Source organism: Poromitra crassiceps, assembly GCF_964638095.1.
Source record: "Poromitra crassiceps genome assembly, chromosome: 2".
NCBI lineage: Eukaryota > Metazoa > Chordata > Actinopteri > Beryciformes > Melamphaidae > Poromitra > Poromitra crassiceps.
In genome coordinates, this window is record NC_139624.1 from 11,406,779 (window position 1) to 11,425,624 (window position 18,846).

At 43.6% G+C, this 18,846-nt stretch overlaps 1 protein-coding gene across 1 annotated transcript in view; it reads left to right on the plus strand.

Moving 5' to 3' along the window:
- Positions 1–18,846, plus strand: part of LOC310798302 (NACHT, LRR and PYD domains-containing protein 3-like) — a gene marked incomplete at its 5' end in the record, with an annotated part of 621,920 nt that overhangs the window by 578,502 nt on the left and 24,572 nt on the right. Inside the window, 4 exons of the mRNA XM_083660809.1 lie at positions 753–932; positions 2,312–2,346; positions 2,593–2,693; positions 2,781–2,836. Coding sequence (XP_083516935.1) covers positions 753–932; positions 2,312–2,346; positions 2,593–2,693; positions 2,781–2,836 — 372 coding nt within the window. The remainder of the gene's footprint in view (positions 1–752; positions 933–2,311; positions 2,347–2,592; positions 2,694–2,780; positions 2,837–18,846) is intronic.

Genomic DNA, 18,846 nt, shown 5'->3' on the forward strand with positions numbered 1-18,846 from the left:
TGCTGGTTTGTCCTTATGTCTCTTTGAACCTGGCAGCCTGTTGGCTTCAGCTGCTTTCTACAGTTTTCTACACAGGAATGTTTTATTTATATCTATCTAAAAGTGTATAGATGACTTACAACACATTTGTATGTTAACATAACATTTATTAATCATCTACAAATGTGTATTCATGTTTTGTAAATGGTTAGTTCATCATTACCTAAGGGCTTATAAATGACTTATGACTGAACGTTATTATAAAGTGTTACCAAGGATTTTTTCGAGATGTCTATGGAGAAAATGAATGGGGAACTTACTTCCGGGGCGCAAAACATCACGAAAAGTCACGTGACTGTCGAGCTCTACAGGGTAGAGACCACAGTGACACTCCCCCTGTATAAATAAGGGTAAAAGCTCTGAGTGGATTATGAAACATGGTTTCAACCAGGTTTTCTATACAGGGATGTTTTATTTTGGTAAATGGTAAATGGTAAATGGACTGCATTTATATAGCGCTTTTATCCAAAGCGCTTTACAATGTGCCTACATTCACCCATTCACACACCGAAGGCGGCCAGCTGCCACGCAGGGTGCTGGCACAGCCATCGGGAGCAATTTGGGGTTCAGTGTCTTGCCCAAGGACACTTCGACGTGCGGACTGGAGGAGCCGGGGATCGAACCACCAACCTTCTAATTAGTGGACAACCCACTCTACCTCCTGAGCCACAGCCGCCATTATTTTATATCTACATGTTTTATTCTTTATTCAGATTGATGTTCTGCGACTTGTCAGAGAGCAGCTTTGCTTCTCTGGCCTCAGCTCTGAAGTCCAACCCCTCCTCCCATCTGAGAGAGCTGAACCTGACTGGCAACAAGGAGCTGAAGGGGTCAGCAGTGAAGCACCTGTGTGATCTTCTGGAGAGTCGACACTGCAGCCTGGAGACTCTGAGGTCAGACAGAATTTTTTAATGATGTGCTGACATGAATATTATAAGAATATTGTGGTGCCACTTAATTTGCGGACTTCTATATAGAGTAATTTCATCTGAAATCAGCCTTAGGACTCACATTGTCTTCCTATTGTTTTCACACATTCCTGGTCTCTTCAAATGAATGAAGATGAACTTTGGTGATGATATTCTCCATTGTTTTGAAGACACAGGGCTCCACATGGCTCCAAAATGGCCTCCATCATCTATAGAGGACAAACTTTGATGTCAGAGTTTTGGAGGCAATGAAGGAATTTAAAATATGATAATTAATGTGTTAATTACACAGAACGTTCAGAGCACATAATATTAAACATAATATGTTGCAGTGGAACAAGCTATTAGCCTTTGGTTCTTCTCAATGTCAGTTCTTTGGTCAAATCAGATGAGGTGTGACTATACGAGATAGATATTAGAAGGTTTTCATAGAACACCAACGCTTCTACAGGCAGGAAAACTGACTGGAGGAGCCTTTCATCCTCAAACACATCAATGGCTACTTTTCTCACTGATGGTGGTGGAGGGCGCTGTTCATTTCACCAGCCACCGTGTGTGTGTGTGTGTGTGTGTGTGTGTGTGTGTGTGTGTGTGTGTGTGTGTGTTTTTATTTGTTTATTACTGATTTTATTTTATAGTGAAGAAAAGCCTCCACTCACTAACTCACTCTTCAGTCTCTGCTTGTTTATTGAAGCAGCAGCATGTTGTCATTCATATTAATGAGTGCTGCTTTGTCCTTATGTCTCTTTGAACCTGGCAGCCTGTTGGCTTCAGCTGCTTTCTACAGTTTTCTACACAGGAATGTTTTATTTATATCTATCTAAATGTGTATAGATGACTTACAACACATTTGTATGTTAACATAACATTTATTAATCATCTACAAATGTGTATTCATGTTTTGTAAATGGTTAGTTCATCATTACCTAAGGGCTTATAAATTACTTATGACTGAACGTTATTATAAAGTGTTACCAAGGATTTTTTCGAGATGTCTATGGAGAAAATGAATGGGGAACTTACTTCCGGGGCGCAAAACATCCCGAAAAGTCACGTGACTGTCGAGCTCTACAGGGTAGAGACCACAGTGACACTCCCCCTGTATAAATAAGGGTAAAAGGTAAAACAAGAAACAAAATCCAGCTATTCTGCTTCTTTCAATATGAAATGAATACAGCAGAAAACTAGCAGCCAGACTGAGAAGCTGAGGAGTCTGTTTGATGTTTAATGTTGGATATGAGTGGGATTGTGGGAATCCTTCATACGGAATGTTATTAAATGTCCATCGTTCCATCATCAAAGATAATCTGCTGATCTGACTTATTCTCTGTTTATTCCTCCAGTGTGCGAGAACATGCAGATCCGTCGTCGAACCCAGGTGTGAGGAAGTGTATTTAGTTTGATTCATGAAAACAAAGCAACACACATTCTACTATTGAGATGCAAAGTCCATCTACAGCACAGTATGTGAAATCCATGATTTCAGATCCTACTGTGAATAAGGATGCTGGCTGATATCATGCGTGCCAAGCTGCTAAGAAATGGACTGTCAATAAATCAACAAACAGAACAGGTGTATTAGATGAGAAGCTGCTGCTATATTGTGTATTGTTCTCTCCATCAGATGCCTGTGAACTCACACTGGACCCAAACACAGCACACAGAAACCTCCTTGGCGGATCCTCTCTAACCCTGACCAATGTACTTGAATTGAACAGGGATATTGTGAGTATTTTTGCTAGCTTTATAGCACACTACTACAAGTTTGTATCTAAAACAACCAACTAATATTTTTACCTGTCTGTTTTCTAGGCCCAAACTAACTTCATACCAGAACTGTTAACCGAATCGCCGAACACTTCATACAGGTACCGGTAATTATAATAAAATCATTCTATTTTTGGAAGAAATTCTGTCAAGGCGTTCTTGAGATATGACGTTAACAAGCTTGAAAATGGCCTTCATGAGGTCACAGTGACCTTAACCTTTGTCCTTTGACCAGCAAAATCGAATTAGTTCATCCTTGAGTCCAAGTCGACGTTTGAGCCAAAGTGGAAGAAATTCCATCAAGCTGTTCCTGAGATATCGTGTTAACGAACTTGGGAATGGTGTTCGTGAGGTCACAGTGACCTTGAACTTTGGCGTTTGACCATCGGCGTCGTTCGCCCTGGGCTTCCGGTGCTACAGCCCCGGATGTTTTTTCCCTAGCCCCGGAGGTTATGAAATATCCCAATTCATTTTTGTTTGACTGCCTCCCTGCAACAGCCTCTCAGTCAAGTGATAGCAGCGAAACACCCCTCTTTCCCCCGTCGAGTTGGTTTTTCCCATGATGATGCATCATGGAAGAAACCAACTCAGTCAGAGCGCTAGCAACGACGAACCCCCCCTCTTTCCCCACGGAGTTGGTGAACTGCGTGAAAGTGAAAGTAGAAAGTGGCTGCTGGTCAGAGAGGTTTCTTAATGTTACAGAGTGGAATTCAAGTGATATTCTGTTGATCCAGTTGCTGGGGTTTTTTGTTTCTAAGCTGCTGTGCGTCCAAGGAACCAGTGAGAGTTTAATATTTGTTGTTGTTTGTGTGGAATGATGTTTATATTGCGTTCTACATGCAGTGGATTCGTCCGCCATGTGGCTCCTTGAATTGCAGTGCCCGTTCGCTGTTCACTGGTAGTGTCTTGATTTAACTCATTCACTGCCAACAACGTATGAACACGTTTTCAGAATCCAGCTGTTCCCTGCCAACAACGTGTTTACACGTTTTTGGCATCGATTTTTTTTTTTTGACGGTGGGTTGTGCATCTAAGCCTTTTACATCTCTTATATAATTATTGGAGCCACCGAACGTTTACAACCCATTCCACCGACCCACTAAGTGGCAACAGTGCTCTCCTTGCTAGAGGAAGGAAAGCATTTTTTTAACTTGTCAAGCCATTCTCAGCCCAGCCATTCTCCTTTTCGCGCTGATTGCTGGCGATGCGGGATTGCAAATTTACATAATAGATTCAGCCGATCTACTATGATCGGGTGATAGATTACAGGTGCAGGAACACACTTTGAAACACGCAGCATAAATATGACCAGAATCGCAAAAGCTTCTCTCAACCAAAACTCCAAACGAGCGAGTCCCTCCCGACTTCCTCAAACAGCGGCCCAGACATGCAGCAGGCACAGGAGAGCAGCAAAGCACTGACTGGTGACAAGCTTGTCCGCCCACGGAGGGCGGAGTTGAAGCAACTCGAGAGGGAGGGAGAGAGAGAGAGAGAGAGAGAGAGAGAGAGAGAGAGGGAGGGAGAGCGAGAGGGAGGGAGAGAGAGAGAGAGAGCGAGAGGGGGAGGGAGAGAGAGAGAGAGAGAGCCAAAAATGAATGGTTAAAGTGACCGTTCCATCCAATTTCACAAAAAGCCGTTTATCTCTGAATATTCTTTTTCACGCTAAAACCATGCTGTATTCAACTGCTAATGCTTACATAACTACTAACTCTACAAACTAACTCTTTTAGACAGAGAAAGTACACATTCTATTAGTACTTTTGAGATATTGTATGTTCACAAACTCCAAGCTGAAACGAATCCTCGGCTCTTATAAAATGAGCCATAATCCTCAAAAAACGGCTTGGCAGAAGCTACCTACAGCAAAGAAAAACGTCTGGCAGTCAATGTGTTAACAGTTATTGATGTTTCTTTATATTATGCGAGTGCCAATTGTTTTAGCTGTATGTAATTGACTGTGCTGGGAAAATGTGTTTATTGGGGAGAAGGATTATGTCATTTCTACATGCTGGGAAATATTCTCAGCTGATGGCATGATGCCTTATTGTTTATTTATTATTTACACATTGATGTTTTATTTGTAGAACTAAATAACATAAGATAATTTCATAGTTGTAGCTACTGTGATGCTGTGCATGTTGGTGCATGTCATTTGTTTGAATAATTTCATAGTGAGATGAGATCTCCACACGATGAGCTCGTGTGGAGAGGAGAAGGTGAGGAGAGGAGGTGGTGAGGAACATCGATAAATTCATGTAATGTGTTTTCTATTGTATTATTTGACATACTTAGTTTTGTGCAAAAATCCATTTCTACCTGTATGCATAGGCGATTGTACGTTGGTGCACTGGCTGCACGTGCAACCCCTAGTGGCCAGATGATTTTTTATTTTATCTTGACATATAAAAGGGCCGGCTCACTCTACAGGCGAAACAGCCTCCTGCCTGGGGCCGCGCTGCATACAGGGTTTGACATGGTTGTTTGTCCCACTCTAGGGGAGAGCAGAGCAAGGAACTAACCATTCTACAATAAAACGGATATTAGTGTGAGGGGTATATATACCACTCTCATAACATGTGTGTATCACTTAGGGTGTGGTGTCATAGTCTATTTTTTTAAGTCCTGATGTTGGTTTAGTAGCAAAAGTAAACACAAGTTAATAGCAGCATTCACTATAGACTCTTCAGTGTGTGTCCGATTAGCAGGGATAAATTCACAAGTGTAAGCTGTTGGCACTGTGATCTTCTTAGAGGAGAATAGCCCTCTTACTTGTAGGTCTTGGAGTCTTTTACAGGGTACAATTGTCCTTTTTGACGACATTGTAGATAGTTTCAGCTTCACTTGTTCTGTGTTTGTATCTAGAACATCTGCCACTTCCTCAAGAATGAATGAAGAGTCACTTGTGAATCTAGCAGAGCGTAGACAAGAACTTCCTTGCTTGAATCTCTTGACGTTGACACATAGAAAGGTATTATTGCTGAAGTCTGGGTACTATTGCCATCTTGCACAACTCTATTGGATGTGGCTTCCTTGGTGACATCTCGTATTTGTGTTGACTGTGGCTTTCCTTCCTTACTGTTACGTAATTCCTTAGATCGTTCTCTCTGTGGTTCTTGCTCTTGCTTTGAGCGATCTTCGTGTAGGCATGTGGGATGACGTTTTGAGCAGGTGTCACAGACCATCCGGTTACTGCAGCTCTTGGATTGATGGCCAGGACTCAAGCAGCCAAAGCACATTCTCTCACTCTGAATGAATTTGGCTCTTTCAGCGACTGTTCTTTCAAGGAATATATGACATTTGTGTAAGCTGTGTCCTATTTTCTTACAAAACACGCATGTGACTATGTTCCTTTCACTGGTGTTAGTTGTGAAGATCTTGGCACCTAGACTGTGGTTATTGGTGGCTACTATGTTTTGGTTCTTGACCTTTGCTCTATCATGTTCACTTTGCCGTACCGCATGAAAAGATGTTATAGGGTTGCACGCAATACTAGCTTCCATTGATAGGAATGTCACAAAATAACTGAAGCTTGGGAACTTTCTGTGTTGCAGTTGGTATTGTGTGGCCTGTCGATTCCAACCAGTAATTAACCAGTCGGGTAGTTTGGCAGCAAGCTTTTCGTTCTCGATTCCATCATTAAGAACATTTAGACTTTCATTGTGAGCCATGGCAGATTCGCAACTGCGTAAAAAGTCCACAAACTTTCTTTGCTCAGCACTCTCCTTTGAGAGGAATGCGTGCCCGTCCGCATGTCCTCGAGTGCCCACCGCCCGGGTGGGGGTCGGCAAAAGGACCTTTCTGTGTGGAGTTTGCATGTTCTCCCCGTGCCTCCCGGGGGTTTCCTTCATACAGGAACCCCCTTCACAAAAACATGCAATATCCTGGTTGCTAGTGTGGTTCCTCCTCTGGCCGTTAAGGGCGCCTGTTCAGGGGGAGGGGAACTGGTTGGAATAGCGTGAACCTCCCACGTGCTATGTCCTACCGGTGAAGCTTCCCCTGTCAGGTGAAAAGAAGTGGCTGACCGACTGCCCATGTCTCGGAGGAAACATGGTATCAGTCTCGGCTCTCCCTGATCGACAGAGGACGAAGTAGCAACCAGGATAAATCAATTAAAAAAATTAGCACTAATGGGGGATAAAATGGGATAAAAAATCGGGGAAAAAAAAAAAAAAAAAAAAAAGCACTCTCCTTTGAGGCTAATTTTGGCCAGGCATGAAGTTTGTCTCGGAAGGCCTTAGCGATTACAAAAGGCTCGCCATATCGTTCATTGAGCAGGTCCCATGCTGCGTAGTATGAATCTTCTGAATCAGTCAGAAAATATCCTTCTAAGGCCTCTTTAGCTGCTCCTCCAACATATTTCTGAAGGAAGAAGATTTTTACTGTAGTTGGAATATTTTTCCAATCATTAAACTTGAGTGGATCCCCACTAAAGATTGTAGGCTCTGGAATGGGTCGCCTATTTGCTGATATAGCCTCAGCCAAAACTTTCACAAGCTCGCCTGTGTCATCTTGAATCATATTTCTTGGAGCCACATCTCTTAGTGGTTGTGTGTGCTGATACACAGTGTTCACCTGTTTACCGTACTTGCTTGCACAACTGTAGGCACTTCATATTTCTGTGGTTTAAGTCCTTGGTTCAAGATTCAAGATTTTTTATTGTCACTCCATGGTACAAGTATCACGTGTGAAATTCTTGTGCTGTGGACTCCGTTTACAACATAGGACAAATATAACAGGGCATATGAGTGCAAAAACAACAAGAGACACAACAACAATAAGGCAGTATAGTGATAAGACAAGTCAGAGACAGTGGCATATTCACTGCACATAGGTGCACATGTCGTGTGCATACTTTAGACGTGCTTAAACATTTTAAATTCGACGTATTTGACATACAGGTGCAAATAGCATGTACCTTATTAAACATACAATTAAACATTAGACATACGTAATGGTAGCAGCTACAGTACGGTACATTACGGCTACTACACTATTTGTGTATGTTAAGGAGTCTCGTAGCCTGCGGGAAGAAACTGTTCCTCAAGCGATTTGTGCGTGCTTTTGGACCCCTTTGTCTCCTCCCTGAGGGTAACAGGGAGAACAGGCTGTTGTGGGGATGGTTTGTGTCTTTGATGATCTTCAGGGACCTCCTGAGGCACCGCTGTTTATACAGTTCATGCAGTTCTGGCAACTCACATCCTGTTACGTGCTGGGCCGCGCGTCTCACTCTCCGGTCTGAATAGAACTCATTTTCATCATAGACTTGAAGTTTTGCTCTGGCTGCATTCAACCTTATCATCTCCTCCAAACGCTCAAGCTCTCTTTTCAAGTGTTCTACAGACCTTTTCCTTGCAGCATTTTCTTCTTGCTGTTTCTTTACAAGAGCAGCCTCTTGTTTCTCCTTTTCTATCCTACGTTCAGTCTCTTCCTTTTCGGCTTGTAAACGGCGAGTTAATGAAGCTGCTCTGCAACCATCTGCTTATCCTCAGCTTCAAGTCTTTGCAGCTTCTCTTGTTGGCAGTCTTGCTGAGCCATAATCTGCAATACAGCTTGCGTAGCTGCATACTCGGCGGCAGATTCTTGTCTTTTGATTGAGGATGTATGAGAGCGAATGGAATTAACCTTAGCTGGAGTTGAACTACTAGAGATTGAAGATGGGAATACAGAGTTAGCATCAGGCCAAATCAACTCCTCATTTGTTCCTTGAATTTGAGACTGAGCATTCTGTACAACAATACTGGTGACTGATGTGCACTTGTCCAGCTTGCGGCGCATGTCATGAGCAGGGCTGTCAACACTTCAGTATTCATCATAAATAGTATTCAGTTCAGCTAATTCCCTTTGAATAGTGCTGATGTGCTCTTGTAGGATGTTACTGGGATCCTGTTTTACTACTGATTTTTTAGCCACCTTAGTTAGAGCCTTAGTTAGAGTGAAGTGCCTTTTTCTTTTTCTGTTAATACGCGGGGTCTTTCACTTCTACGAAGCTGTTCCGGCTGTACTGGTGTTGGTGGGTCTACAATGATAGACTCATCTGTTTGTTCTGGCTCTTGTTCTTCTATGGCAGCTAGTTCTTGTTCTTGTGACATTTTAAATGATTTGGAAATGACCTGTAGCCTACAGCATATAATTAACTTGTCTCACGTAATAAGAAACATTTTCACAAAAATACTCAAGTGAATAGGCTAACTAAATTAGATCACTGTCAACGAAATCAACCCTAATTATAAAGGCTTGGAAATGTTAGTCAATTACAGTAGGCAAAGTGTCCTTAATGCAACATTTCAACTTGCATAGAAATAGTTGACCATGAATAGAAAACGTCCCTTTGAATGTCAACTTACTTAAATGTACACAAATATTTCTTTATTCTCCAAAGTAAACAAATGCCTTTCTTCAAATAAATAATATAGTCACTATAAAACCAAGTAGACTACAAAAACAATTAGCCCTTATATCTTGTGAAACAGCTGTTTTTGTTATAGGCTACACACAGTCCCTTGTAGTTTTTCAATCCTTGTGTCACCTTCAGAACACAAACTTTAGTGCCTGGCTTATGGACGTTTCATGAGAAAACTGATGAACTTAACTGATGTCCTTAACAGCAGGCTTATCTGTATGTCCCGTCTTGATGAGCTGCCTGTCGGCACCTCCTTGTCAGGCACGCAGAATGGGGAAAGTCTCAGCAGGTCTGAGTTCGAAGGTGGATTTGGGGATGGTGGAGAGCAGCTCAATAAATCCATCTGTAACAGAAGAACCGTGGTCTCTTACTGGAGGGAGTGATAGTCGAACTCACTGGCTGCACACAACTGAGAGGGAATGAGTTGTGAGAATGGCTTGACCAAAGAATGAAAGAATAAACTTCAAAAACATAAATCTTCCAAAAACCTCTTCTTAAACTTAAAATATCTTCTTCTTCTTCCTTCTTTCTTTAATTTATTATCTTAAACTTAGCAGAGCTACTTTCTTCTGACCACATGGCTGATGGCTGCCGGATGCTTCTAGATGAGTGTCACAGTCAAAAGTGTCCCCCTAACAACACAGAACATAAACTCCTTCCTATCTAACATTACAAACAAATCAATATTCATGAAAATAAATTACATACATACATGTAACATTTCAAGTAATGACATAAATAACAAAATAATATGTATGGCAGTTAAACTCAGAGTGCACCAGATTAATGCATTTTACTTTAAAATTTACAAAATGTCTTTGTCTAGGGGGTGCACAGCCCCCCCCTAGATACCTCCCAGTCTAGATACCCCCCAGTCGGAGTCCTATTACCTTCTTGGTGGTGCAACCCCTGTTTGGAAAGCCTAGAATCGCCTATGCCTGTATGTAACAGTGAAACTATATAAATATAATAATTCTTCTACATTCTCTAATTGTGTTAACTTCTTGTAAGTGAAATAGGCTAATGCTGACATTTATCAATTCATGAATTTGCTAAGTGGACTCCCACCAGAACCCTATCAAGGACCTCACTTTGAGACCCACTAATCGTGTTCTTCTTCATCTCAAATGACTCACAACATGGGCATTTACGGATTGGAAAAACCAAAAAATTACTTTCCCTGTTTAGGAAGCGAAGGGGGTGATGGCCGGGAGACTGTGTACAGCTAAAAATCACCGCATAACAGATGAATACCACAGTACCACAGGGATGACGTACATTTTGTAGACCAGCTCGCCATAGACAATGGGAATTTTGTATGGGGATTTCGATTAAAGTCGAGCTGAAATGAGATTCTGGGGGTCTGTGATTCTTTATCATGACGTATTCCAACTGAAACAGGGTAGAGAGGTGGTGACATAGCATGTGGAGGAGTTTGATTTGACCGTTGGAAAGTAAGCGTGTCTGCGATTAGGAACTGGAGTTGGCGTTGGCCATTCCTGGTGCTTGAATGCTGCGTAGAGCATGTTCTGACCCAAATAAGAGTGGGATCCATAATAATGTGATGATCTGTGCCTCAGGAGAGCACTCCGCACTGGACACCGCAAAGAATGTATTTTACAGGACAAATCTGAAACCTACCGGTCACGTTTCAATAAGAGCCCATGTACAAACACAATATAATATAATAAATACAGCCCCGTGGAGTGCGTACTCGCTGGCTGCACAGCGCGAGCTCCCAGGGCAGAGGACCAGGTGGCAGCTGCCTCCGGGCGGACAGCCGTTTCCAAGCCTAGGAGTGCTGGCTGCCTGCCTTGAAGTGTGCGTCGAGCCGTGGTACTGTAAATAGTGATATTCCTGGAATGGGAGTTTAACAAGCCAGTTACATGTCATTTGTACTCTACATTATATTAAGACATTACCGTTCGTTTTATTTTGTTTTTTACATACTTATTGGCATTATTGGCATATTAACATTTGTGGGCTAGAACAGGGGTCACTAATAGGCGGACCGCGGTCCGAATCCGGACCGAGACGCCATCCTATGCGTGCCCAGACCTATAAGCTGTTATTATATTGAGATTTTTCTTCAATGTTGCAGTGTTTTGTATTTTTAAATGGCGCAGCTTTTCTGGCTATTCTAGCATTTACGGTACTGGTTTGGAGTCCCACGTGACGCTACTCGGCCAATGAAATGTACATTCCAGCCATTCCAAGATTCCTCCGTGCGGGTCCACTCTGCTTGTCACAGCTGTGTCAGTGAGCAGCGATACACACACATGGTGGAGAAATAGGTGAGAAGAAGTATGGCGCATTGGCGTGCTCTAAAAAGAGAAAAGTGGACACAGAGAACCGAGTTTTTAATGAAGAATGGACAGATTTGTACATGTTTATCCTCCCCACGGGCAGTTCAAAGCCTGTCTGTCTGATCTGCTGGGAGACCGTGGCACTTATTAAAAGCGGCAAAGTGAAAAGAAGAGCTTTGTGGAAAAATAAATCTAATACCCATGTCTGCATCTTCAGCTACAAAGAAAACAGAAATATTAAGCCAGGATGTGCTAGCACAGCTGGATGAAGCAGTTCATATGACACCATGCATAAGCTTAGCTGTAGATGAGTCTACTGATGTGTCTGACAATGCCCAGCTGTTAATTTATGTAAGGTTCTTCAACAAGGAGAAAAAAGAGTTCTGTGAAGACCTGTTAGGTGTGACATCCCTTCACACCAGTACAAGAGGAGAGGACATCTACCTGGCCATAAAGGAGATGTTAACCAAGAGGGGAATAGAGCCAAAACAAGTGATTTCCATTACCACAGATGGAGCCCCTGCCATGATAGGGAGAGAGAAAGGAGCTGTGGCAAGAATGAAAGAGGACAATCCTGAGCTCATCTCTTACCATTGTATCATTCATCAATCAGTCCTGTGCTCCAGCCTGTCAGATGAGTATGCTGAGGTGATGAACACAATGATGAGAATGATTCACTTTCTTAGGGCATCCTCTTCTCACCAGCATCGCCTGCTCAGGGAATTCCTCAGAGAAGTTGAAGCAGATGCTGATGATCTTCTGCTCCACAATAATGTAAGATGGCTCAGCAAAGGCACTATGTTGTAATGGAGCCTACAGCACAAGAATTTCACATGTGATACTTGTACTACGGAGTGACAATAAAAATCTTGAATCTTGAATCTTGAATCTTGAATCGTGTTGGAGCGCTTTTGGTCCATCCGACAGGAAATCACAGCTTTTTTGGCACAGCTGAAGAGCCAGAAGGCCACATCATTTTCTCTCTTTTTGGAAGATGAGAAGAAGATGGATATTGTAGCTTTTTTTCCCCCCTGATTTTTTATCCCCATTTTTATCCCCCATTAGTGCTAATTCATATTTATCCTTGTTGCTACTCCACTCTCTGCCGATCTGGGGAGAGCCGAAAACTGGCTCCATGCTTCCTCCGAGACATGGGCAGTTATCCAGCCGCATCTTTTCTCCTGACAGGGGAAGCTTCACCGGTAGGACATAGCACGTGGGAGGATCACGCTATTCCAACGAGTTCCCCTCCCTCCGAACAGGCGCCCTTCACGACCAGAGGAGGCACCACATCAGCAACCAGGATATTGCATGTTTTGGTGAAGGGGTTCCTATATGAAGGAAACCCCCAGGAGCCACAGGGAGAACATGCAAACTCCACACAGAAAGGCCCTTTTGACGACGCCACCCAGGCGGTGGGCACTCGAGGACATGCGGACGGGCACACATTCCTTCAGCGTTCACTGCGTCCCAGGTCGGAATCTAACCCAGGACCTTCTAGCTGTGAGGCGACAGCGCTTACCACTGCACCACCGTACCCCCCGATATTGTAGCTTTTTTGGTTGAATGAACTGAATGTAAAGCTACAGGGCAAGGACAATTCAGTTTGTGACCTGATGACAGAGGTCAACTCCTTTCAGAGGAAACTTGAGGTGTTCAAGGAAGACCTGCAGGGAGACTGTGCACACTTCACACCAGTGCAGAAACAGGTCCACGGAGAGAGAGATGTTTCTCATTTTGTTGACTTTGTTGACAAGCTGATTGTAAACTTCAGCAAGCGTTTCGACAGCTTCAGCCTTGGACAGCAGCTCAACCTGTTCATTCAGAACCCATTCCTCATCAAAGATGTCAGGGGGTTCTCAAAGGAAGTCACACAGCACTTCAAGTGGGCAAATGCTGGGCCTCTCCAGATGCAACTGATCGATCTCCAGGCAGACGTGGCCTTGAAAGAGCATTTTGGAGGAACTGACCATGCCACTTTCTGGCTCAAACTGGTCTCAGAGACAGCTTTCCCAGGCCTGAGGAAAGTAGCACTGTACATCTTAACCATGTTTGGCTCCACATACAGTTGTGAGACAGCTTTCTCCACTATGAACTTCATCAAAACCAAATATGGTTCCAGGCTCACCAATGAGCACCTCCACATGTGTATGAGAATGGCCGTGACACCATTCCAGCCCAGATTTAAAATCCTGGCAGGACAAGCAAGAGCTCACTTCTCTCACTCAAGAGAAAGAATGAGAGGTGTGTGTGTGTGTGTGTGTGTGTGTGTGTGCGCGCGCGCGCGTGCGCGTGTGTGTGTGTCTGTCTCTGTGTGTGTGTCTGTCTCTGTCTCTGTGTCTATAGGTGCTTTCACACCGGCATTGAAAGCCGCAAAATGCACGGAAAATAGGATCCGCGCCTCCGATGTGAAAGTTTTGAACGCGCGTTGGTGGGTAATTGTTGTACGCCTTTTGTCCCGCAAGCCGACCTAGTCACAGCGCCGGGTTAGCAGGTAACCCGCCTCCACTTGAAAGCGCAGGAGCAGCAAGCCGGAACAGTGCGAATGCTCAGCTCATTCATAAAAAAATTACAGGGGAAATCACCTCATGCAGCAAGAAAGACAGTGAAAGTAAAAAAAAGTAGCATATAGCCTACAATCATGCGCCAGGAGGAATGCTCCGTGCCTGTAAGTAGGTTAGGCTTTATGCTCAAACGATGTTGACATTAGTAGCCTAGGTAAAATTAAGGGATATAATAATACGCTTCAGAGGACTATAGCTGTCTGTGGCGACTCTGGCGAGTTGGTCTGAGGATATTCCCTCTGGAAACCAGCTCCAGAACTGCAATCTGTCTAGCTAGTCACTTGTGCATTCCCTTACAAAAACTACTAATGTTATAGTAGTCATGTGCATTTATAGCCTATACTATTCCCCCGACCAACGTTATGCAGACTGCAGCTGTTTGATATGCGGGCGTTGTCTTTCAGAACGGCCCCTAATTAGGCTACTTGATGGGAATCATTTGTTTACAAAAAACTGGAACCAAAAGATAAGAATTAGCCTTGTAGCTAATTACCTAATAGGCTACATGATGGTGCGTCTGTGATGCATAAAGTTGATCAGATGAATATTGAAAGCCTTGTTACCATGCTGCATGTGGACAACACTTTAGTGTTTTATCAGCTTGATCCTCAACAACCGCAGCTGCACATCGTTGGCTGGCGTACATCAGCGATGTTTGGTTGTTGAATGAATTTTTTCATCATACAGTAGCCTAGGCTACACTAACCTATTAAAATATTCATTTGGGCGAGGAGCTGGGTGGAAATACCTCCGCTCGCCTTTCAATCCGGGAGGGGTGGATGTCACTTTGAAAGCACACCCCAGGACGGGAATGTGGCGGTGCTGCTTGGCTGTGTGTGAAAGCAATTTCTGTGGCGAGGCTGCCAGTTTTGCGGGCCTTTTGAACTGCAATTTTGCGCGATCTGTGTGTGAAAACGGCTTATGTCTGTGGCTGGCTGGTCTCCCTCCCTCCCAGTACAACTACTGTCCCCAGGCTGCAAAAGTATGACTTCTTAGTCAGCTAGTCATTTATTCTCAGAACAGAAGAGTAAGCTGTTCAATTGTTCAAATAAATATGTTGAGATTGTTTTGGTTGAGATAAGACTGCAAAAACCAGAAAAAGGGAAACTCAAGCTGCTACTTTTATTTCATTTTTCTTAAGCACTTTATTTTAAGATGCACATTTTCAAAAGCTTTCTGCTATGTGTTTTAAATGCAGCCCTTATTTTACTTGAAACTAAGAATTATTTATTATTTGAGTATTTTAAAATCCCTCCAGTTAAATGTGAAAAATGAGTTGTTTGAGTATCACAGTGTCCCTGAACACAAAGTTTGCTGTTTAATACAGCATCATCATCATCTTCATCATCATCATCATCATCATCAGTATATAAAAGTGAGCTAGGGTTTCTCTGTCCCACCAATGACATCAGTGATGTCATACATCCACACACACACACACACACACACACACACACAAGGCTATAGTTCAGTGATGATGTCACTGATGATGTCATCAATGATGTCATCAGTGATGATGCCATCAGTGATTTCATACTTAGGCATTGTGACATCATTGTGACATCACTGATGATGTCATCAGTGACACACATACACACACACACACACGAGAGCGAGAGGGGGAGAGAGACGGAGAGAGGGAGAGGAGAGGGGGAGAGACTGATGAAGAGAAAGAGGGAGACATTGCGCATCCGCCTTAGGGCAGGGGAGGCCACGCAACAGCCGAGCTGCGTATGCGAGCTGCAGGGCGGGTGAGCCCGTGCAGCGGGTGAGCCTAGGAATTGAGCGTGTGTAGCTCGCGAGATGCCTATCAAAAGGGAGAAAGTGGGCTCTGTTTGTTTGTTTAAACTTTTGTCCCACTGGATGATGTCATAGGCATTGTGGCATCACTGATGATGTCATAAGAGCAATTGTATGTCATCAGTGAGTGATGTAATCAGTGACACGAAGTTGTGCAATTGTGCCCGGCACATGCCAATAGAGCAGGCGAGGCCACGCAGCTCTTATTGTATCTGTACAATAATGATCTATGGCTGTCTCATTTTAAGGGATAGATAACATGTATTTTGTCTTGTGACCAGACCAAGGTTGTATTGTCTCTTATGAAAGATCAAGGTTGAGCTTGTGTAGCTAATGGAAATGTCCTGGGCTAAATGGAACTTCTGTGAGCAGTGGAAACTTACTGATGCCTTCTAGGTGGGGGGCTGATGTTTGACTCTATCATGAGGAGATGCCTTTGCTCGTGGTTCACTCATGACTGTCTTTTTGTGGGAGTGAGACCCTCTGTGCGCACAGTGGAACTTTGTCATGGAATAAAATCCTCCTTATATTCATTTTAAAACGAGCAACTCATTATTGAAGAATCAACAAAGCATTTTAGACATTTTATAATTACACCAGCTGCGGGCGAGGCTGAAGTTGAACAAATTGTGCACTGAGTGATGTCACTCGATCACTCCAAGATGTGATCAGTGATGGTCACTCGAGCAATTGTGATGTCATCAGTGATGTGAAGTTGGGCAATGTGCCAATAGAGCAGGCGGGCAAGGAAGTGCAGCAGGTGAACTGCAGGGCACGTGAGGTCGCGCAGTGCCCGAGCCTAACCAAAATCCCCATACAAAAATCCCATCCTGCTTCAGCTACGAACCGGCTGCAAAAACATTATGAATGGTGGTGAACGGCAAGAGACGATATATAAAGACACTATGAAACTCACATTGCACATTTTGTATTACAGTGAACAGTCATAGTAATAGTATTATGCAATAGGCTCTACAGTGGACAGTTATGGAAAAATGCAAGAACGCTGTAGTAATTGTGTCAATATAATGTTGTTGTTGTTTCAAAGTTCTCACCAAACCTACCTCTTGTGTGTTTTTGGTATAAGTTATGTTGTGTTAATGTCATTGCTGTAATGGCAGAATATCTCTCCGGGGAAGTAACCCCCCCCGTACCCCCCCCCCCCCCCCCCTCAGGGCTTAAAATTCACTTTGCAAACTGGGGGGGAATTCTAGACTTTGGGTTTTTTTTTCAGCCGATACGATAACCGGTAAATAAATATCTGCTTCTCCTATCCGATAACAGATACGATACCGATATAATTTCACATTTTTGTTTTTACTTAACCTGTAGTTTATGCACACCTGGGGTATTATAATATGAGTGTTTTAGTAAAGTGTATCACTCAATACAAAAAATAAAGGCTTTAATACAACCGGAAGCCTATCGCTACGTTGGGGTCATCCCTATGTTCCCCGGGTCCTATGTTCCCCGGGTCCTATGTTCCCCGTTTTTGTGGGACCGGGGAACATAGAAGCTGCAATGCCGACCTTAGGTTTAGGCGTGGGGGTGGGAGAGGTTAGGTTTTGGGTTAGGGTCTGGGGGAGGTTAGGTTTAGGCATGGGGGGAGGTTAGGTTTGGCGTGGGGGCTGGGAGAGGTTAGTAAAAAACGGGGAACATAGGACCCGGGGAACATAGGACCCGGGGAACATAGGTACGCTCCCGCTACGTTCACACAGGGCACCTACGCCTTGCCTTGCCTCAACCCACGCCTACAGACCTTGAGCTGCGCGTGAACCTATCACACTGCACGCCTATTCCACGTTCACCTGAGCCGAGTCACAAGCGCCTCTCCTCTCTCCAGAGTGTTTTTTTTGGTCACGTGTGGTCCCGAATTATCATCAGTAGGTAAAATAAATCGGATATATTTAATGTGCTATTGATGCTGGATATGTATGGTGACTGCTGTCATAGAGAACTAGATGCTGTTGTACTAAGTGGATTCACTTTTCATTGTCCATCTTGCTTCTTCGGTCGCTATTCTCTCTCCTGAACATTTGTTTACCGACGGGGAGAAAGCCCCACGTGATAGCCACCCGTCAATCACTCTCTCTCTCTCTCTCTCTCTCTGCTCAACATTGTTGTAGTAACACCATTTTATTTTGAAATCACGGATATTGTCGCGTTTTTCCTTCATGGCTTGACAGAAGAAGTCTGCCTTCACGCGCCTAGTCGGCTTGAAAATAGAACTCATGCCTAAAAGATAAAATCGGCGCAGGTCAGGCAAGGCGTGGGTACACGCAAGGTTCACGCTGAGGCGCCCTGTGTACACAGCCTCGTTGACTAGAAAGGACGCCTATTTAAAAGCCTGGGTAAAGGCAAGGCTTGGGTGCCCTGTGTGAACGTAGCCTATGGCTGCTGCTTAGTCTCCAGATAAAACACAATGACAAAAGACATAGTAATTATTAGACTCTTATTCAGGGATGCAAAGTCATGGATAGTTAAAAAGGTGACAGATACCAGGGCAGACACAAAATCATTCACTTAAGTGCCCTATTTTGGGATGAAAAAGGTGACTCACTGTTACCTAAAGGTGACTCGTTTGCATCCCTGCTTATTCTTATTCTTATTCGCTTCAGGTTATATTCTTTTAGTACGGCCATTTTCTCTTTGCAAATGAGGCAGGCAGCATTCCCTTTGAACTCAACAAAAAAATAATCACTCTCTCACTTCTCCTGAAACTGTCTGTGCTCGTCATCAACCTTTCTTTTGCCTTTTGACAGCGACATGTTCACTTCTCAACAAGACAACATTTTAGCGTGCAAATGTTTTTCTTTCCACTTGGTTTTTCACTCGGGTGAAGCAAATCACCAGGCCGCTGGCCTGGAATGTGAAGCTGTGTTGCCAGATACTGTTGACGTTTTCCAGCACAAAGAGTTCAAAACCCGCCAAAATACACACAAAACCGCCCAAGGAACTGCACATGGAAATTTATCTGGCAACCCTGGTGTGAAGAGTGTCCACACGCTGTCAGAGTAAAATGATTGATTGACTGCTTATTG